Source organism: Pristiophorus japonicus, chromosome 20 (genome assembly GCF_044704955.1).
Source record: "Pristiophorus japonicus isolate sPriJap1 chromosome 20, sPriJap1.hap1, whole genome shotgun sequence".
Classification (NCBI taxonomy): domain Eukaryota; kingdom Metazoa; phylum Chordata; class Chondrichthyes; family Pristiophoridae; genus Pristiophorus; species Pristiophorus japonicus.
In genome coordinates this window covers 97,238,708-97,261,549 of record NC_091996.1, presented here as the reverse complement: position 1 = coordinate 97,261,549, position 22,842 = coordinate 97,238,708, and the positions used below count along the sequence as shown (strand labels likewise).

Sequence of the window (22,842 nt, the reverse complement as noted above, 5' to 3'; positions counted from 1 at the left end):
GCACAGTTCTGGTCCCCATATTATAAAAAGAATATAGAGGCACTGGTGATGGTGTGAAGATTTACGAGGATGGTATCAGAACTGCAAGGTTAGAACTATCAGGAAAGGATGAACAGGCTGGGGTATTTTGGTTTCCCGCGCACTGTCGGAGGGGCAGTGCTGAGGGAGCGCCGCACTGTCGGAGGGGCAGTGCTGAGGGAGCGCCGCACTGTCGGAGGAGCAGTACTGAGGGAGCGCCGCACTGTCGGAGGGGCAGTGCTGAGGGAGCGCCGCACTGTCGGAGGGGCGGTGCTGAGGGAACGCCGCACTGTCGGAGGTGCGGTGCTGAGGGAGTGCTGCACTGTTGGAGGGGCAGTGCTGAGGGAGCGCCGCACTGTCGGAGGGGCAGTGCTGAGGGAGCGCCGCACTGTCGGAGGGGCGGTGCTGAGGGAACGCCGCACTGTCGGAGGTGCGGTGCTGAGGGAGTGCTGCACTGTCGGAGGGGCAGTGCTGAGGGAGCGCCGCACTGTCGGAGGGGCAGTGCTGAGGGAGCGCCGCACTGTCGGAGGGGCGGTGCTGAGGGAACGCCGCACTGTCGGAGGTGCGGTGCTGAGGGAGTGCTGCACTGTCGGAGGGGCAGTGCTGAGGGAGCGCCGCACTGTCGGAGGGGCGGTGCTGAGGGAACGCCGCACTGTCGGAGGTGCGGTGCTGAGGGAGTGCTGCACTGTCGGAGGTGCCGTCTTTCAGATGAGACGTTAAACCGAGGCCCCATCTGCTCTCTCAGGTGGACGTAAAAGATCTCATGGCACTATGTGGAAGAAGAGCAGGGGAGTTCTCCCCGGTGTCCTGGTCCAATATTTATCCCTCAATCAACATAACAAAAACAGATGATCCGGGTCATTATCACATTGCTGTGAGTGGGAGCTTGCTGTGCGCAAATTGGCTGCCACGTTTCCCACATTACAACAGTGACTACACTCCGAAAGTACTTCATTGGCTGCAAAGTGCTTTGAGACGTCCGGTGGTCGTGAAAGGCGCTATATAAATGCAAGTCTTTCAGTTTAATGCTTAAGTGGACAGCGGTTAAACCTGCATTGTGTGAAGTGCTTATCATCGCTCTTATCTCCAGATTTTTAAATGTTTTTAATTAAACCTTTTGGATTTGAGATTAGAGCTAGCCAAGACAGACAGCCTTGTGCCGGCTGCCTGAATGGCTGTGTGGATATGAAATCCTGCCCCACTGTTTGCCAAACCCAGTTCTGCACAAGACATGTTCGTTCAAGGATTCTTCAATCAGCCCAGGGGCAGAGCCCCCCCTCCTGCTCCTCTCTCTGTCTCTGTCTCTGTCTCAATCCTGCTCCAGTTCCCTTTGAGTGTGTCCTATGCTGGTGGAGACACGTTCTCTCTGTGGGGCAGCACCCTTTCTGTCCTCCCCTGTCTCCCCATCATTTCCCCCTCCCTCTCCACCAGCCCAATCTTGAATACATTCCCATTTCAACGAGAGATGCTCAGCCACATTGCAACAAAAGTGTGCCCTGGAACAAAGATGCACTGAACGTAAGCTTGACTGCCAGCCCCAGCCCCAGTTTGCAGCAACTCATCATTTTATTTTTCCAACTGCATTTCATTTGAGAACATTATGGTCAACCCATTCCGCTTTAAAAAAAACCCCCGATGAAAATGGGTCACTTACTTGCGACGCCTGCGACGTAACATATTCTGTTGCTGGTTAAAAGGCACCCGGCTTCTCTGGCTGGGGGCTTTATTGCAACAATGCAGCGTTTCTGTTAATGTGCGGGCATTTTTTTGCGTCTTAATTTTTGCATTCGACAACGAGCACAAATAAATAAAGACGCGCTTGCAGACAGACGCCTGTTCAGCGCAGCGCTCCGCTCCTGAATCCCCCCCTGGTTCTCACTCACCGGCTAATGGCCCTCTACTGGGCCGACAGTGCACCAACAAATGCAACTCCCTCCCACCATCACTGCATCCCTGCCCTCAAACCAGCATCACATCGCAAGCAGGAGGTGGGGGGGAGCAAGGGAGCACAGTAACAGCTTGGGGGGAGCTTTGCAGCTAAGGCACAAAAGCAAAAGTTCTCATTGAAACAAAACTCTATACACTTGCATTTAAATAGCGCCTTTCACGACCACCGGGCGCCCCAAAGCGTTCACCAGCCGATGACGTACTTTTGGAGTGCTGTTGCTGTTATGACGCGGCAGCCAATTTGCGCTCCCACAAACAGCATTGTACTGACACAGATCCATCTAGTTTTTTTGTTATGTTGGTTGAGCGATAAACATCGGCCCCCCCCAGGATACCGGGTATAACTCCCCCTACTCTTCTTCCAAATAGTGCCACGGGATCTTTTACATCCACCCGACGAGGCCTCAGTTTAACGTCGCATCCGAAAGATGGCCCCTCTGACAGTGCAGCGCTCCCTCAGTACCGCCCCTCCGACAGTGCGGCACTCCCTCAGTACTGCCCCTCCGACAGTGCGGGGCTCCCTCAGTACTGCCCCTCCGACAGTGCGGCACTCCCTCAGTACTGCCCCTCCGACAGTGCGGCACTCCCTCAGTACTGCCCCTCCGACAGTGCGGGGCTCCCTCAGTACTGCCCCTCCGACAGTGCGGAGCTCCCTCAGTACTGCCCCTCTGACAGTGCGGCGCTCCCTCAGTACTGCCCCTCCGACAGTGCGGCGCTCCCTCAGTACTGCCCCTCCGACAGTGCGGGGCTCCCTCAGTACCGCCCCTCCGACAGTGCGGCACTCCCTCAGTACTGCCCCTCCGACAGTGCGGCACTCCCTCAGTACTGCCCCTCCGACAGTGCGGCGCTCCCTCAGTACTGCCCCTCCGACAGTGCGGCGCTCCCTCAGTACTGCCCCTCCGACAGTGCGGCACTCCCTCAGTACCGCCCCTCTGACAGTGTGGTGCTCCCTCAGTACTGCCCCTCTGACAGTGCGGTGCTCCCTCAGTACTGCCCCTCTGACAGTGCGGTGCTCCCTCAGTACCGCCCCTCCGACAGTGCGGCGCTCCCTCAGTACCGCCCCTCCGACAGTGCGGCGCTCCCTCAGTACTGCCCCTCCGACAGTGCGGCGCTCCCTCAGTACTGCACTGGATGTCAGCCTAAAATTTTGTGCTCGAGTCCCTGGAGTGGGACTTGAACCCACGACCTTCCGGCTCATGTTCTTATGGCCTTAAATGATGGAGCTGCTGTTACTCCACTCGACCCATCGTGTCTGTGCTGGCTCTTTGAAAGGGAAGGGGTATGGCATCTGTGTACTTGGGTAGATTGAGGAGTTGGATCATTAAGATACAGACTGTAAAGCTCGGAATAATGTTACTTGACTGTTAATGAATTACAGAATTCCAACAGATGGGTAGTGTGTTAGAAAAGGTTAATCAAGTTGTGAGACGCCAGAGTTATTTTTGTGCTTATAATCTTGGGCAAGTGGGTTCGCAAGTCCTCGATTCTTCACAAACTGATATATTTTTTACTTTGAGAACCTTAACTGAGGCACGAGTCTAGCTGAGATGCTCATTTGAGGCCCCAAAAAAGGCACCGTATTTAATCATTTACACTTGGGTGGTACCACACCCTTCCATGTTCTACCCGACGGCAACTAAAGGTGATCCAAAACTCGGCTGCCCCATGTCCTAACTCGCACCGAGTCCCGCTCACCCATCACCCGCTGTGCTCGCTGCCCCGTGTCCTAACTCGCACTCAGTCCCACTCACCCATCACCCCCTGTGCTCGCTGCCCCGTGTCCTAATTCGCACCGAGTCCCGCTCACCCATCACTCTCTGTGCTCGCTGCCCCGTGTCCTAACTCGCACCCAGTCCCACTCACCCATCACCCCCTGTGCTCGCTGACCTACATTGGCTCCCGGTTAAGCAACGCCTCAATTTCAAAATTCTCATGCTTGTTTTCAAATCCCTCCATGGCCCTCGCCCCTCCCTATCTCTGTAATCTCCTCCAGCCCCACAGCCCTCCGACATCTCTGCGCTCCTCTAATTCTGCCCTCCTGACCATCCCTGATTATAATCGCTCCACTATCGGTGGCCGTGCCTTCTGTTGCCTGGGCCCCAAGCTCTGGAACTCCCTCCCTCAACCTCTCCACCTCTCTCTCCCTCCTGGAAGACGCTCCTTAAAACCGACCTCTTTGACCCAGCTTTTGGGCACCTGTGCTGATATTCTCCTTCTGTGGCTCAGTTTCAAAAATGATAAAATAGTTTTTATTGAATCTGCATTCAGGCAGCGCATTCCAGATCACTCCTGTAAAGCACCTCGGGACTACACAGGATTACACGGGATATACGGCACAGAAACAGGCCGTTCGGTCCAACCAGTCCATGCCGGGGTTTATGCCCCACTCGAGCCCCCTCCCGTCTTTCCCCATCTAAATCTATCAGCATAACCCTCTATTCCCTTCTCCCTCATATGCTTGTCCAGCCTCCCCTTAAATACATCGATAATATTCGCCTCAACCCCTCCCTGTAGCAGCGAGTTCCACATTCTCACCACTCTCTGGGTAAAGAAGTTTCTCCTGAATTCCCCATTGGATTTCTGGGTGACTATCTTATATTGATGGCCTCTAGTTATACTCTTCCCCACAAGTGGAAACATTCTCTCTGTATCCACTCCATCAAAACCTTTCATCATTTTACAGACCTCTATTAGCTCACCCCTCAGCCTTGTCTATTCAAGAGTAAAGAGACCCAGCCTGTTCATCCTTTCCCGATATGTATACCCTCGCATTTCTGGTATCATCCTTGTAAATCTTCTCTGCACCCGCTCCAGTGCCTCTATATCCTTTTTATATAATATGGTGACCAGAACTGTACGCAGTGCTCCACGTGCGGTCTAACCAAGGTTCCATATATTCACACCTCCTCTGGACCCAGCTTTTGTTCAGTCACTTGTCCCACTATCACCCCTTTTTGTTATGAAGGGTTTTGACAGAGTAGCTCGGGAGAAGTGCTTCTAGGGGCAGGACGGTTGGTAACCAGAGGGACACAGGTGGAAGAACCCGAGCGGGAGACAAGGATTATTTTATTTTTAAACGCATATTTTTTAACGTTCTGATCTGGAATGCGTTGTCTGAATGCAGATACAATAACAACTTTTGAAAAGGGAACTGGATAAATCCCGGTGCTGTGGGGAAAGACCAGGGGGCTGGGGGGATTGGGACTAATTGCAAAGAACTGGCACAGGCACAATGGGCCGAATGAAAGAAAGACTTGCATTTATATAACGCCAAGGTCGGCCCGACCTTTGCAAATAAAGCATCTAGTTCTTTACAGAAAACGTGTAGCTAGGAATTCTTAAGCAAATAACCCACAAAGCAAACACACCACCCCGACTGGGAAATATATCGGCCGTTCCTTCATCGTCGCTGGGTCACTATCCTGGAACTCCCTCCCGAACAGCACTGTGGGAGCACCTTCACCACACGGACTGCAGCGGTTCAAGAAGGGGGCTCACCACCACCTTCTCAAGGGGCAATTAGGGATGGGCAATAAATGCCGGCCCTGGCCAGCGACGTTCACATCCCATGAATGAATTTAAAAAAAACACAACTGTTGTGTATGGAGAAAGAGTCAGACTGAACACTGTGAGCTCAAAGTGAAGTGTGACCGTAGTCTTTTATTGCAGGTCTCCAGAGTGCCTCTCCAACCTGTGAGGCCTCCTTAAATACCTGTGCTCCCAAGGGATTTTGGGATCCCTTGGGACTCCAGGGGCTGAGCCCTCTAGTGGCTGTACAGAGTAAATACAAGTTTACATATATAGCAACGACGTGAACCGTTTCTTATTACTTTTCAATTGGTAGTCAGCTCATTCCTGGCTCACTGCACGCTCTCTGCCCAGAGCAGTGGTGTAACGAGCTTTCCGTATCCATGGACATGTCTTTATACAGGAGAGAGATGCTGTCTGTCAGTAGATACAGTCAGCGTCCTGCTCTGTAACTTGCTTCGAAGTAAAGCCATAATGCTCCAATTCAAAGTGACAATGATACAAATACTGGGCCGTGACTTGCGGCCTCTCTGGGTGCGTACAACGTGCGCTCGCGCCCGAAGAGGCCCTGCGAGTTCCACGTTTAGTCGCGCAAAGCGCATGTGCCAAAACCCAGCACTTGCGATCTGTCAAGGTGTCTCTCGATGGGTCACCCGCATCCCCGGGGGAAGGACATTTGTGGGCGGAGATTTGGGCTACTTGCCCGACTCATGCCCAGCAAATGTCCTTTAAGATCCGACGCCTGGTAAAAGCAAGCATAAGGCCTAATGTTACCAGCGTAAGAGTTTTAAAAGATAGAAAATATAAATGTTATCACTCATTTTTATATTAAAAACCCTGTCCATTAAGCTAAGTCTATCTTTAACCCTATTAAGACATTTTTAAAACAATTTCCTAAAACACTTCATTTAATTCAATTTCAATTAATTTTAAATGATGTGAAGTGTTTTTTTATTAATGTGTTGTGTTTCTGTGCATTTGGGGGTATTCTCATTGATAGTAAACCGAACTCATCGTTACTGTCCACTCTACTCAGAACTCCGACTCGGCAAGTGAGCCAAAGGTGGGCAGAGGAAACGTTACAAGGGACCACCCTCAAAGCCTCCCTGATAAAGTGCAACATCCCCACTGACACCTGGGAGTCCCTGGCCAAAGACCGCCCTAAGTGGAGGAAGTGCATCCGGGAGGGCGCTGAGCACCTCGAGTCTCGTCACCGAGAGCATGCAGAAACCAAGCGCAGGCAGCGGAAGGAGCGTGCGGCAAACCAGTCCCACCCTCCCCTTCCCTCAACCACTGTCTGTCCCACCTGTGAGAGTCTGTGGTTCTCGTATTGGACTGTTCAGCCACCTAAGGACTCATTTTAAGAGTGGAAGCAAGTCTTCCTCGATTCCGAGGGACTGCCTATGATGATGACAATGAGAATACTACATTATGATTGGTGGTTCAAGCTCACGTGATCCCAGGATGCCCGAACGCTCCCGGGATACGTGGGCTTCTGTACCGGGCTGCGTATCTCGGCCTCGGACCTGGACGTGTTCGTTCCTCTGGAACCACGAGGGAATTGCGTTAAAAAAAAATTTGGTTGGAGGTGCCCGCCCGCGGGAAGCCGCAATTTTTGTCCCATGGTTTCAGATCGAATCACGCCATGGAACTGCCATATCCATCCGACGAACCGGCCTGACAACCAGCCGAGGGAGCGAAATACCCGAATACCTCGCTCTCTGTGAGATGCTGGGTTCACAGTTCCAACCCCAGGATATGTAAGAGACATTCAGCCAGACCTGAATGTGTTAACTTAATCGCTCTGTCACCCGAGGCGCTGCTTCTTCAGTTCACATTGTCATTCTGTTCGTATTTGTATGTACAAAACATAACATAAGAAATAGGAGCAGAAGTAGGCCATAAGGCCCCTCGAGCCTGCTCCGCCATTTAATACGATCATGGCTGATCCGATCATGGACTCAGCTCCACTTACCTGCCCATTCCCCATAACCCCTTATCCCCTTATCGTTTGAGAAACTGTCTATTTCTGTCTTAAATTTATTCAATGTCCCGGATTCCACAGCTCTCTGAGGCAGAGAATTCCACATGATTTACAACCCTCACAGAGAAGAAATTCCACCTCATCTCAGTTTTAAATGGGCGGCCCCTTATTCTAAGATCATGCCCTCTAGTTCTAGTCTCCCCCATCAGTGGAAACATCCTCTCTGCATCCACCTTATCAAGCCCCCTCATTGTCTTATACGTTTCGATAAGATCACCTCTCATTCTTCTGAATTCCAATGAGTAGAGGCCCAACCTCCTCAACCTTTCCTCATAAGTCAACCCCCTCATCTCTGGAATCAACCGAGTGAACCTTCTCTGAACTGCCTCCAAAGCAAGTGTAAAGTCCTTACTCTACAATATGAAACCACACGAGGCACGTTCTGGGGACAAGGTCAGTCTGTGACCTTAATTCTTTATTCACAGGACTCCAAAGACGATGACCCTGCATGGGACCTCCTTTTTTATACCTGTGTGATCAGGTAAGGAGTGTCTCCCACACATTCACCCCTTGTGGTCAAGGTGTGCATCTAGGTTGAGTGTATACAGTAATACAGTGTGTTACATTGTGGTTACATATATGACATCACCTCCCCCCCAAAGTCTCATTGGGATCATAGGTTTAGTCTTTCAGATGGTCTACGCTCCCTCGTGGAGCGCCGCAGTTGGGGCCCTGGTTGTTGGACACTGAGGTGAGTGTCTATCACCTGTGGTGATTCCGGCCTGTCCGGGCTGACCGCACGGACTGTGCATTCTTCTGATTGCTCTTGTTGCTCGTTCACTGGTGGTGGTGTGAGCTCCATCTCATGGTCTTCTTCAGGTTCCTCCGTGTCCATGCTGAGCCTTTTTTTTTAACTTGGTCCAGATGCTTACGGCATATCTGACCATTGTTGAGTTTTACCACGATGACCTATTCCCCTCTTTGTCAATTACAGTGCCCTCAAGCCATTTAGGCCCCATGGTGTGATTGAGGAAGAATACAGGATCATTTATTTCTATACATCTCCCCCTCGAATTACGGTCATGGTACTCGTTTTGTGACTTGCGCTTGCCCTCAACTATGTCGGTCAGGACTGCGTGAATCAGGGACAACCGAGTTTTGAGTGTCCATTTCATTAGTAGCTCAGCGGGCGAGACCCCCGTGAGCGAGTGCGGTCGGGATCTATAGGCCAGCAGGAGACGCGATAGGCGGCATTGTAGGGAGGGTCCTTGAATCCTGAGCATACCTTGCTTAATGATTTGGACCGCACGTTCCGCCTGGCCATTGGAGGCCGGCTTGAACGGTGCAGTCCTGACATGGTTGATGCCATTGCCCGACATAAACTCTCAGAATTCGTAGCTTGTGAAACACGGGCCATTATCACTAACCGGGATGTCCGGCAAGCCATGGGTTGCAAAGATCGCACGTAGGCTTTCCACGGTGGTGGATGACGTGCATGAATTCAGAATGATGCACTCGATCCATTTCGAGTACGCATCTACCACAATAAGGAACATCTTACCCATGAACAGGCCCGCCTAGTCAACATGAATGCGTGACCATGGCCTGGTGAACCAGGGCCACGGGCTGAGCGGGGCCTCCCTGGGGGCATTGCCCAGCTGGGCACACGTCATGCATCTGCGAACACAGTGTTCCAGGTCTGAATCAATTCCAGGCCACCAAACGTGTGACCGGGCAATGGCCTTCATCAGCACAATGCCTGGGTGCTTGCTGTGGAGTTCCCTGATGAATGCCTCTCTGCCCTTCTGGGGCATAACTACCCGGCTGCCCCATAGTAGGCAGTCGGCTTGGATGGAGAGCTCATCCATCCGTCTGTGGAACGCTTTGACCTCCTCAGGGCATGCTCCGTGTGCGGGCGCCCATTCCCCAGTCAGGACACATTTCTTAATCAGAGATAGGAGGGAATCCAGATTTTGATCTGACGGGCTGTGATGGGGGAGCCTGCGCTGTCAAAGGCACTGACAGCCGTGACCATCTCGGTGCTTTGCTCCGCTGCCCCCTCAGTGGTGGCCAGTGGAAGCCTGCTGAGCGCGTCAGCGCAATTTTCAGTGCCGGGCCTGTGTCAGATGGAGTAGTCATAAGCAGCCAGCGTGAGAGCCCATCGCTGTATGCGGGCTGACGCGTTGGTATTGATAGCCTTGCTGTCTGACAACAAGGATGTTAATGGGGTGTGGTCCATCTCTAATTCAAACTTCCTACCAAAGAGGCACTGATGCATTTTTTTTACACCATAGACACATGCAAGCGCTTCCTTCTCGACCATCCCATATCCCAGTTCTGCTTGAGAGAGCGACCTGGAGGCATAAGCCACAGGTTGTAGCTGACCCTCAGCATTGCCCTGCTGTAACACGCACCCAACCCCATAGGACGATGCACCACATGTCAGAACCAATTTTTTTACAGGGGTCATACAGGGTCAATAACTTGTTTGAACAAAGTAGGTTTCGCGCCCGATCAAAAGCCCGTTCCTGACAGTCTCCCCAAAACCAATCACAACCCTTACGCAGAAGTACTGTAGCGGCTCCAACAACGTGCTCAAGTTCGGCAAAAAGTTCCCGAAATAGTTAAACAGTCCCAGGAATGAACGCAACTCCGATGTGTTGCAGGGCCTGGGTGCTCGTCGAATCGCCTCTGTTTTGGATTCGGTGGGCCAAATCCCATCTGCAGCAACCCTCCTGCCCAGAAACCCAACTTCAGGAGCTAAGAACACTCATTTAGACTTCTTGAGTCTCAGGCCTACCCGGTCCAGTCGGCGTAGCACCTCCTGCAGGTTGTGGAGGTGTTCCTCGGTATCTCGACCCGTGATGAGGATGTCGTCCTGGAATACGATCGTTCCAGGAATGGATTTGAGCAGGTTTTCTCCATGTTTCGTTGAAAAATCGCGGCCGCTGATCGAATGCCAAACAGGCACCCGTTATAAACGAACAGTCCCTTGTGCGTGGTGATGGTGGTCAGTAGTTTAGATTCGTTGGCCAGTTCCTGGGTCATGTAGGCTGAAGTGAGGTCCAACTTGGTGAACAGCTTGCCGCCTGCCAGCATGGCGAAGAGGTCCTCTGCTCTCGGGAGCGGGTATTGGTCTTGTCGGGACACCCGATTGATAGTGGCCTTGTAGTCGCCACAGATCCTGACAGAGCCATCCGCTTTTAGGACGGGAACAATGGAGCTCGCCCAGTCGCTGAATTCAACAGGCGAGATGATGCCCTCTCTCAACAGCCGGTTCAATTCGCTCTCGATCTTTTCCCGCGTTACATACGGCACCGCTCTGGCTTTGTGATGCACTGGCCTGGCGTCCGGGGTGATGTGTATCACTACTTTAGTGCCTTTGAAAGTCCCGACGCCAGGTTGGAATAGTGAATCGAATTGTTGTAGGACTTGTGAGCACGAACTTCGCTCCACCGAGGACATTGCGTGAACATCCTCCCATTTCCAGTTCATCTCGGCTAACCAGCTCCTCCCCAACAGTGCGGGACCATTGCCCGGGACAACCCAGAGCGGCAGCCGATTCACTAACCCATTGTGTGTGACAGCCAACATTGCACTGCCTAGCACCGGAATGATTTCTTTAGTGTAAGTCCGTAATTGTGTCTCAACACGTGCTAATTTGGGTCGACTGGCTTTAAGTGGCCATAGCTTCTCAAATTGCTGAACGCCCATGAGTGACTGGCTGGCCCCAGTGACCAGCTCCATGCGTACTGGGATACCATTTAATAAAACCCTCATCATCATTGGTGGTGTTCTGGTGTATGAACTGTGAATATTCGCCACATGGACCCACTGAACCTCAGCATCCATCGATTTGCCCCAAAAGTCATCCTGCCTCAAAGAACCCTCTTCTGGTCCATCCGCCTCATATATTAGTCTGGTTGCAGACTTCCTGCACATTCGAGCTAAGTGGCCACTGAGATTGCAGTTCCTGCAAACAAACTGTTGAAATCTGCAAGATCTGGCTCAGTGTTTTCCCCCACACCTCCAGCATGAGTTAAAGCTTCCATTGTTGGGGACAAAGGGACTATGGCCAGGCATTCCGCGCTGACTGTCTCTTTGACTGCTCTTAAGTACCCTATTAGTGGGTGTCAATGGCCCCATCCCGGGCCACATTGTCCACTGTGATGGCGTGAATGTCCGTTCATAGAAACATAGAAACATAGAAAATAGGTGCAGGAGCAGGCCATTCAGCCCTTCTAGCCTGCACCGCCATTCAATGAGTTCATGGCTGAACATGAAACTTCAGTACCCACTTCCTGCTTTCACGCCATACCCCTTGATCCCCCGAGTAGTAAGGACTTCATCTAACTCCCTTTTGAATATATTTAGTGAATTGGCCTCAACTACTTCCTGTGGTAGAGAATTCCACAGGTTCACCACTCTCTGGGTGAAGAAGTTTCTCCTTATCTCGGTCCTAAATGGCTTACCCCTTATCCTTAGACTGTGACCCCTGGTTCTGGACTTCCCCAACATTGGGAACATTCTTCCTGCATCCAACCTGTCCAAACCCGTCAGAATTTTAAACGTTTCTATGAGGTCCCCTCTCACTCTTCTGAACTCCAGTGAATACAAGCCCAGTTGATCCAGTCTTTCTTGATAGGTCAGTCCCACCATCCCGGGAATCAGTCTGGTGAATCTTCGCTGCACTCCCTCAATAGCAAGAATGTCCTTCCTCAAGTTAGGAGACCAAAACTGTACACAATACTCCAGGTGTGGCCTCACCAAGGCCCTGTACAACTGTAGCAACACCTCCCTGCCCCTGTACTCAAATCCCCTCGCTATGAAGGCCAACATGCCATTTGCTTTCTTAACCGCCTGCTGTACCTGCATGCCAACCTTCAATGACTGATGTACCATGACACCCAGGTCTCGTTGCACCTTCCCTTTTCCTAATCTGTCACCATTCAGATAATAGTCTGTCTCTCTGTTTTTACCACCAAAGTGGATAACCTCACATTTATCCACATTATACTTCATCTGCCACGCATTTGCCCACTCACCTAACCTATCCAAGTCACTCTGTAGCCTCATAGCATCCTCCTCGCAGCTCACACTGCCACCCAACTTAGTGTCATCCGCAAATTTGGAGATACTACATTTAATCCCCTCGTCTAAATCATTAATGTACAATGTAAACAGCTGGGGCCCCAGCACAGAACCCTGCGGTACCCCACTAGTCACTGCCTGCCATTCTGAAAAGTACCCATTTACTCCTACTCTTTGCTTCCTGTCTGACAACCAGTTCTCAATCCACGTCAGCACACTATCCCCAATCCCATGTGCTTTAACTTTGCACATTAATCTCCTGTGTGGGACCTTGTCGAAAGCCTTCTGAAAGTCCAAATATACCACATCAACTGGTACTCCTTTGTCCACTTTATTGGAAACATCCTCAAAAAATTCCAGAAGATTTGTCAAGCATGATCTCCCTTTCACAAATCCATGCTGACTTGGACCTATCATGTCACCATTTTCCAAATGCGCTGCTATGACATCCTTAATAATTGATTCCATCATTTTACCCACTACTGAGGTCAGGCTGACCGGTCTATAATTCCCTGCTTTCTCTCTCCCTCCTTTTTTAAAAAGTGGGGTTACATTGGCTACCCTCCACTCGATAGGAACTGATCCAGAGTCAATGGAATGTTGGAAAATGACTGTCAATGCATCCGCTATTTCCAAGGCCACCTCCTTAAGTACTCTGGGATGCAGTCCATCAGGCCCTGGGGATTTATCGGCCTTCAATCCCATCAATTTCCCCAACACAATTTCCCCAACACAATTTCCAGCCTGCCATTGTCTCTGTTGAAGTCCTACTCTGAGGTCTATTGCTGCCTGGGGAGTGTCGGACTGCCCCTGCCTGCCTGCGGGGCTCTGAGTCACATTGATGATGTTGACTCCCTGATCCATCGCCACGTTAGAGGCAGAATTGCGCGAGTATATTATTTTTGTCTCTTCCTCCCCCGCCATGAAAGTTTGAGCTATCAACGTCGCCGCTTCCAAGGTCAAATCCTTGGTCTCAATTAATTTATGGAAAATTCCCACATGACCGATGCCCTCGATAAAGAAGTCCCTTAGCATCTCCCCCCTGCAGGCGTCTGTGAACTTACAGAGGCTGGCCAAACGCCGGAGGTCCACTACGAAGTCCGGTATGCTCTGTCCTTCACGATGTCGCTGGGTGTAGAATCTGTGTCGGGCCATGTGTATGCTACTCGCCGGTTTGAGGTGCTCCCTGATCAATTTGCTAAGTTCTTCAAAGGTTTTTTCCGCCGGCTTTTCAGGTGTTAGTAAGTCCTCCATGAGCGCGTACGTCTTTGGCCCGCAGCTGGTCAGGAGATGAGCCCGTCGCTTGTCGGCCGCTGCATCCCCCAGCCAGTCTTTCGTAACGAAGCTTTGCTGAAGCCTCTCGACAAAATCGTCCCAGTCTTCCCCGACACAGTACTGTTCCTCTGTGCTACCGGTGGCCATTCTCGTGGGCCGTGAATTCCCGTTTCTCGTCGCCAATGTAAAGTCCTTACTCTACAGTATAAAATCACATGAGGCACGTTCTGGGGACGTCACTCTGTGACCTTAACTCTTTATTCACAGGACTGCAAAGACGATGACCCTGCGTGGCACCTCCCTTTTTATACCCAAGTGGTCTGGTAAGGAGTGTCTCCCACAAGTTCACCCCCCGTGGTCAAGGTGTGCATCTAGGTTGAGTGTGTATAATAATACAGTGATGTTACATTATGGTTACATACATGACAGCAAGTATATCCTTTCATAAATATGGAAACCAAAACTGCACGCAGTATTCCAGGTGTGGCCTCAACAATACCCTGTATAGCTGTAGCAAGATTTCCCTGCTTTTATACTCCATCCCCTTTGCAATAAAGGCCAACATTCCATTGGCCTTCCTGATCACTTGCTGTACCTGCATACTATCCTTTTGTGTTTCATGTACAAGTACCCCCAGGTCCCGCTGTACTGCGGCACTTTGCAATCTTTCTCCATTTAAATAATAACTTGCTCTTTGATTTTCTTTCTGCCAAAGTGCATAACCTCACACTTTCCAACATTATACTCCATCTGCAAAATTCTTGCCCACTCACTTAGCCTGTCTATGTCCTTTTGCAGATTTTTTGTGTCCTCCTCACACATTAAAGAAAGACTTGCATTTATATAGCGCCTTTCACGACCACCGGATGTCTCAAAGCGCTTTACAGCCAATGAAGTTCTTTTGAAGTGTGCTCACTGTTGTAATGTGGGAAACGCAGCAGCCAATTTGCGCACAGCAAGCTCCCACACACAGCAATGTGATAATGACCAGATCATTCTCTTTTTGGTGATGTTGATTGAGGGATAAATATTGGCCTCAGGACACCGGGGAGAACTCCCCTGCTCTTCTTCGAAATAGTGCCGTGGGAGCAGACAGGGCCTGGGTTTAACATCTCACCTGAAAGACGGCACCTACAACAGTGCGGCGTTCCCTCAGCGCTGCCCCTCCGACAGTGCGGCACTCCCTCAGTACTGCCCCTCCGACAGTGCGGCGTTCCCTCAGCGCTGCCCCTCCGACAGTGCGGCACTCCCTCAGTATTGCCCCTCCGACAGTGCGGCGCTCCCTCAGCACTGCCCCTCCGACAGTGCGGCGTTCCCTCAGTACTGCCCCTCCGAAAGTGCGGAGCTCCCTCAGTACTGCCCCTCCGACAGTGCGGCGTTCCCTCAGTACTGCCCCTCCGACAGTGCGGAGCTCCCTCTGGGAGTGTCAGCCTAGATTTCTGTGCTCCAGTCCCTGGAGTGGGACTCGAACCCACAACCTTCTGACTCAGAGCCGAGAGGGAGCTACCCGCTCCTGTGAAGCGCCTTGGGACGTTTCACTACGTTAAAGGCGCTATATAAATGCAAGTTGCTGTTATTTATGATGCTGAACTATAAAAGAAAAGATAGTGGCTTTATCGCTCCAGTATCTGTGTGAGTGGACTTAGTCTTGGTGATCCTGTACTTTCCGTCTCGCAATGGTCTCAATGTGTAAAATAAGGGTGTAGTGTTGCTGAACATTTACAGTCAGGGCACAAACAAAGAGCAGCGTTTGAAAGGCCACTGCAGTAATAAAAGGTTTATAGCGTGGGCTTGGAGTTTGCTGGAGGAAGATTTATCACGCAAGGTTGTAAACCCATTCCACGTTAGTGAGTTTTCTGCATTATAGAAATCCTCAGTGCAGCTAATCCTGCTGTTCCCTATTCTCACTGTGCGGATTCTATAGATTCTTAACGTGTCTATTGTTAAACTAAAAAATGTTTGCATTTCTGTCGCGCCTTTAAGCACCTCAGGATATCACAAAGCACTTTACAGCCAGTGCAACAGTCAGCTGCCTTAATAAATCCAATGGGGAATTCGGGAGAAATATCTTTACCCAGGGAGTGCTGAGAACGTGGGACTCTCTGCCACAAAGAGTGATAAAACAAACAGCAGAGTTGCATTTGAAAAGACTTGCATTTCGATAGCACCTTTCACAACCCCAGGACGTCCCAAAGCGCCTCACAGCCCATGATGTACTTGTCAAGGGTGGTCATGTGCGATATGCGGCAGCCAAGTTGCACACAGTAAGCTCCCAACAGCAGCAATGTGATAATGACCTGGATAATGTGCGTTTTTACTGATGTGGGTTGAGGGATTAGTATTGGCCCAGGACACCAGGGAGAACTCCTCTGGTCTTCTTCGAAATAGAGGCCGTGGGGTCTTTCACATCCACCTGAAAACGCCTCAGTTTAACAGCTCATCTGAAAAACGGCATCTCCGACAGTGCGGGGCTCCCTCAGTACTGCCCCTCCGTCAGTGCGGCACTCCCTCAGTACTGCCCCTCCGACAGTGCGGCACTCCCTCAGTACTGCCCCTCTGACAGTGCGGCACTCCCTCAGTACTGCCCCTCCGACAGTGCGGCGCTCCCTCAGTACTGCCCCTCCAACAGTGCGGCACTCCTTCAGTATTGCCCCTCCGACAGTGCGGCGCTCCCTCAGTACTGCCCCTCCGACAGTGCGGCGCTCCCTCAGTACTGCCCCTCCGACAGTGCGGCGCTCCCTCAGTACTGCCCCTCCGACAGTGCGGCGCTCCCTCAGTACTGCACTGGGAGTGTCAGCCTAGATTTATGTGCTCATGTCCCTGGAGTGGGACTTGAACCCACGACCTTCTGACTCCGAGGCGAGGGGGTGGCCCACAAAATTGGATGAAATGCTGTTTCAGAAGAAGTGACGTAGCTTTGTGTGTTGAATATAGAGTGGAATTCAGGCCTTTCTCCTTTTTGCTACCACTCGGAAATCGTTTTGGAACACAAACTTCCTCCAAAGCTCTCTTGCATTGACTGACAATACCGCTATTTCTCAAACCATTTTTTTGGTAGTATTTTTAATTATCCGTGAAATTTCGACTGGTTTTCATACTGGGCTCTCTTCCGCCTCCCAGCTCTTCCTTAGGCTGCCTTGCTATCGTCAGTCACCGCCCTTCGAGTATATCGTACGTGACGCACTTTAGGAAATGTCCGACAGATGTGATTGGACGCTTTGTACCTGCAACTTCTGCTTTTGTTTTAAGCCCTTTCCCGCCATTTTCCTCATTGTAACATGGAACCAGGAGTCGGCCTTTCAGCCCCTCGAGCCTGCTCTTCCATTCAATTAGATCACGGCTGATCTGTACCTTATCGTTGAGGCCTCAAAGCCTCCCTGATAAAGTGCAACATCCCCACCGACACCTGGGAGTCCCCGGCCAAAGACCAGTCCGCCCTAAGTGGAGGAAGTGCATCCGGGAGGGCGCTGAGCACCTCGAGTCTCGTCGCCGAGAGCATGCAGAAACCAAGCGCAGGCAGCGGAAGGAGCGTGCGGCAAACCAGTCCCACCCTCCCCTTCCCTCAACCACTGTCTGTCCCACCTGTGATGGGGACTGTGGCTCCCGAATTGGACTGTTCAGCCACCTATGGACTCATGTTAAGAGTGGAAGCAAGTCTTCCTCGATTCCGAGGGACTGCCTCTGACGATGAGTATCTTATCTCCATCTACCCACCTTAACTCCATATCCCGAGATACCCTTACCTAATATCTACCTCTATCAGTCTTTGAAAGCTGCAATTGACCCCTAGAATCAAGAGCTTTTTGGGGGGAGGGAGAGAGTTCCAGATTCCCACGGCCCTTTGCGTGATGAAGTGTTTCCTGAGGTCATCCCCTGAACGGCCTGGCTCTCATTTTAAGGTGACACCCCCTTGTTCTGGTCATCCCCTCCCCCTCCGCGGGAGGAAATAGTTTATCTCTATCCACCCTATCAACTTATTTAATTATCGTAAACAACTCAATTATAGATTGCTCTTTAATCTTCTACACTCGAGGGACTACAATGCCGTATCTGTACGACCTGTCCTTGTAATTTAACCCTTTCAGCCCCGGTGTTGTTCTGGTGAATCCGATATACCCTCCCTGAGGGGCCGGAGCCAGCACTGGACGCGGTTACTGCAGGCGGGGTCTGACCTGAGCTTTACACACCTTCCTCCCCCATTGTATTCCAGTCCCCTGGAGATAAAGAATACGACACCCAGTCAAAAAGCAGACATTGAATTTAACTCGAGTCCGAATTAAGTCCCGGCATCTTAATGTTACCCTCGTGTCCTGAGAACGATAAAAAGAAAAAGACAGACTTGCATTTCTATAGCGCCTTTCACGACCTCAGGACGTCCCAAAGCGCTTCATAAGAACATAGGAAATAGGAGCAGGAGTAGGCCATTCGGCCCCTCGAGCCTGCTCCGCCACTTAATACGATCATGGCTGATCTGATCATGGACTCAGCTCCACTTCCCCGCCCGCTCCCCATAACCCCTTATCCCCTTATCATTTAAGAAACTCTCTATTTCTGTCTTAAATTTATTCAATGTCCCGGCTTCCACAGCTCTCTGGGGCAGAGAATTCCACAGATTTACAACCCACTGAGAGAAGAAATTCCTCCTCATCTCAGTTTTAAATGGGCAGCCCCTTATTCTAAGATCATGCCCCCTAATTCTAGTCTCCCCCATCAGTGGAAACATCCACTCTGCATCCACCTTGTCAAGCCCCCTCATAATCTTATACGTTTCGATAAGATCACCTCTCATTCTTCTGAATTCCAATGAGTAGGCCCAACCTACTCAACCTTTCCTCATAAGTCAACCCCCTCATCCCTGGAATCAACCGAGTGAACCTTCTCTGAACTGCCTCCAAAGCAAGTATATCCTTTCGTAAATATGGAAACCAGAACTGCACGCAGTACTCCAGGTGTGGCCTCACCAATACCCTGTATAACTGTAGCAAGACTTCTCCGCTTTTATACTCCATCCCCTTTGCAATAAAGGCCAAGATTCCATTGACCTTCCTGATCACTTGCTGTACCTGCATACTAACCTTTTGTGTTTTATGTACAAGTACCCCCAGGTCCCGCTGTACTGCAGCACTTTGCAATCTTTCTCCATTTAAATAATAACTTGCTCTTTGATTTTTTTCTGCCCAAGTGCGTGACCTCACTCTTTCCAACATCATACTCCATCTGCCAAATTGTGTCCACTCACTTAGCCTGTCTATGTCCTTTTGCAGATTTTTTGTGTCCTCCTCACACATTGCTTTTCCTCCCATCTTTGTATCGTCAGAAAACTTGGCTACGTTACACTCAGTCCCTTCTTCCAAGTCGTTAATGTAGATTCACATTCACAGCCAATGAAGCACTTTTGGGAGTGTAGTCACTGTTGTAATGTGGGAAATGCAGCAACCAAGATGCGCACAGCAAGCTCCCACAAACAGCAATGTGATAATGACCAGATAATCTCGAGCGTGCGGCAAACCAGTCCCACCCACCCTTTCCTCCAACCACTGTCTGTCCCACCTGTGACAGGGATTGTGGTTCCCGTATTGGACTGTTCAGCCACCTGAGAGCTCACTGTTAGAGTGGAAGCAAGTCTTCCTCCATTTTGAGGGACTGCCGATGATGATGATGATGGCTTGCTTAAGATTCTGAGGGGGATCGACAGAGTAGATGCAGGGAGGGTGTTTCCCCCCGGGCTGGGGAGTCTAGAACCAGGGGTCACACAGTCTCAGGATAAGGGGTTGGCCATTCAGGACTGAGTGGAGGAGAAACTTCTTCACTCAAAGGGTGGTGAATCGTTGGAGTTCTCTGCCCCAGAGGGCTGTGGAGGCTCGGTCGTTGACTATATTCAAGGCTGAGAGCGATAGAGTTTTAGCCTCTAGAGGAATCGCGGGATATGGGGATAGTGCAGGAAGTGGAGTTGAAGTTGAAGATCAGCCATGATCTCATTGAATGGCGGAGCAGGCTCGAGGGGCCGAATGGCCGACTCCTGCTCCTAATTCTTATGTTCTTAATTGGAGGAGCGTTTGAGCAATGTATGGTGGCATGAGTGTTATATTCAGGGAAGTGAATCGTGTTGTACATTGAAGGGTTGAGGTGATGTGATAAATTGTTGTTAGTGAAATTGAAGCAGTGCATCTCCAACTGTCCTTAACGCTGAGCTATGGAGCTGCATTGAAGCAAGTAGAGCATGTGCTATTCAAGGTTACGGACACGTGCAGGTTACTGGGAGGCCAGAGGTACTATTCTTGGAAATTTTATGTTGATGGTTAAGATGCCAGGAAGCTGACTTTCACAATCAAATCACACGAGTTGAAGAAAAGTTATCCACAGCATAACTAAACCCACCTGTTTCCACCTCCGTAATATCGCCCGTCTCCGCCCCTGCCTCAGCTCATCCGCTGCTGAAACCCTCATCCATGCCTTTGTTACCTCCAGACTTGACTATACCAACGTGCTCCTGGCTGGCCTCCCACATTCTACCCGACGTAAACTAGAGGTGATCCAAAACTCGGCTGCCCCGTGTCCTAACTCGCACCGAGTCCGGCTCACTCATCACCCCCTGTGCTCGCTGCCCTGTGTCCTAACTCACACCCACTCCCACTCACCCATCACCCCCTGTGCTCACTGCCCCGTGTCCTAACTCGCACCCAGTCCCGCTCACCCATCACCCCCTGTGCTCACTGCCCTGTGTCCGAACTCGCACCGAGTCCCACTCACCCATCACCCCCTGTGCTCACTGACCCCGTGTCCTAACTCACACCCAGTCCCACTCACCCATCGCCCCCTGTGCTCGCTGCCCCGTGTCCTAACTCGCACCCAGTCCCGCTCACCCATCACCCCCTGTGCTCACTGCCCTGTGTCCGAACTCGCACCGAGTCCCGCTCACCCATCACCCCCTGTGCTCGCTGCCCTGTGTCCTAACTCGCACCCAGTCCCACTCACCCATCGCCCCCTGTGCTCGCTGCCCCGTGTCCTAACTCGCACCCAGTCCCACTCACCCATCACCCCCTGTGCTCACTGACCAACATCGGCTCCCGGTTAAGCAACACCTCGATTTTAAAATTCTCATCCTTGATTACAAATCCCTCCATGGCCCTCGCCCCTCCCTATCTCTGTAATCTCCTGCAGCCCCACAACCCCCCGAGATATCTGCGCTCCTCTAATTCTGCCCTCCTGACCATCCCTGATTATAATCGCTCCACCATCGGTGGCCGTGCCTTCTGTTGCCTGGGCCCCAAGCTCTGGAACTCCCTCCCTCAACCTCTCCACCTCTCTACCTCTCTTTCCTCTTTCAAGAAGCTCCTTAAAACCGACCTCTGTGACCACCTTAGCCGACTCGGTGTCAAATCTTTTATCGCATAACACTCCTGTGAAGCTACCTGGGACGTTTCATTACGTTAAAGGCGTTATATAAATACAGGTTGTTGTTGTTGTAAAGCACGAATACGTCACATCATTTCCCCGGCAGTGACACGGCGTTCTACGTCAGGTGACCTTGCAGTGGAACTGACAAGACATTAAACCGAGACTCCGTCTGCCCTCTCCAATGGCGATGAATCCTCCCACAGCCACTATTTTGAAGAAGAGCAGGGGAGTTCTCCCCGGTGTCCTGAGGCCAATATTTATCCCTCAATCAACATCACTGAAACAGATTTATCTGGTGATCCATCACATTGCTGTTTGTAGACACCTCAAGTCATTGGAGAAATACCACCAACGATGTCTCCGCAAGATCCTGCAAATCCCCCGGGAGGACAGACGCACCAACGTCAGTGTCCTTGACCAGGCCAACATCCCCAGCATCGAAGCACTGACCACACTCGACCAGCCCCGCTGGGCAGGGCCACATTGTCCGCATGCCCCCGACACGAGACTCCCAAAGCAAGCGCTCTACTCGGAACTCCTTTCGGCAAACGAGCCAAAGGTGGGCAGAGGAAACGTTACAAGGACACTCTCAAAACCTCCCTGATAAAGTGCAACATCCCCCACTGACACCTGGGAGTCCCTGGCCAAAGACCAGTCCGCCCTAAGTTGAGGAAGTGCATCCGGGAGGGCGCTGAGCACCTCGAGTCTCGTCGCCGAGAGCGTGCAGAAACCAAGCGCAGGCATCGGAAGGAGCGTGCGGCAAACCAGTCCCACCCTCCCCTTCCCTCAACCACTGTCTGTCCCACCTGTGACAGGGACTGTGGCTCTCGTATTGGACTGTTCAGCCACCTAAGGACTCACTTTGGGAGTGGAAGCAAGTCTTCCTCGATTCCGAGGGACTGCCTGTGATGATATTTGTGGGAGCTTGCTGTGTGCAAATTGTCCACTGCTTTTCCTACATTGCAACCGGGGTCTACCCTTCAAGAGAGTACTTCATTGGCCGTAAAGCACTTTGAGACATCCGGTAGTCGTGAAAGGAAATGCAAGTCTTTCTGTCTCTCTCGCCTGACACAGCTTCCAGCGAATGGTTCATTGGATTGGATAACAATCAGGAGCTCAGCGATCCTATTTGCTCCCTTCCTCGAGGGCTCCCAACCCACTGGCAACTCAGCCTAGACTGCGCTTCGCACCTGGAACCGCCTGATGTGTCTGGGCTGGTCTTACACTGTCCAACAGCATTGGGTCTACTGGGCCTGTATTCACTGGAGTTTGGAAGAATGAGAGGGGATCTCATTGAAAGGTATAAAATTCTGACGGGGTTGGACAGACTGGATGTGGGGAGGATGTTTCCCCGGGGCTGGGAAGTCTAGAACAAGGGGTCACAGTCTCAGGATACAGGGTAGGAAATTTCGGAGCGAGATGAGGAGAAATGTTTTCACTCCGAGGGTGGTGAACCTGTGGAATTCTCTACCACAGAAGGCTGTGGGGGCCAAGTCACTGAATATATTTAAGAGGGAGACAGATAGATTTCTAGACACAAAAGGCATCAAGGGGTATGGGGAAAAAGCGGGAATATGGTGTTGAGATAGAGGATCAGCCAT

The 22,842-nt window shown here is 51.3% G+C and overlaps 1 protein-coding gene across 2 annotated transcripts in view; it reads right to left on the bottom strand.

Moving 5' to 3' along the window:
- The window catches only part of LOC139233028 (galactose-3-O-sulfotransferase 2-like), a 62,139-nt gene that overhangs the window by 16,984 nt on the left and 22,313 nt on the right, over positions 1–22,842 (bottom strand). The window contains exon 1 of one of the 2 annotated variants that reach the window (XM_070863543.1): positions 1,673–1,789. The exons of the other annotated variant lie outside the window; for it this stretch is intronic. Coding sequence (XP_070719644.1) covers positions 1,673–1,695 — 23 coding nt within the window. The 5' untranslated portion in view covers positions 1,696–1,789. Of the gene's footprint in view, positions 1–1,672; positions 1,790–22,842 lie in introns of those variants that run through there. 2 annotated transcript variants of the gene reach the window in all.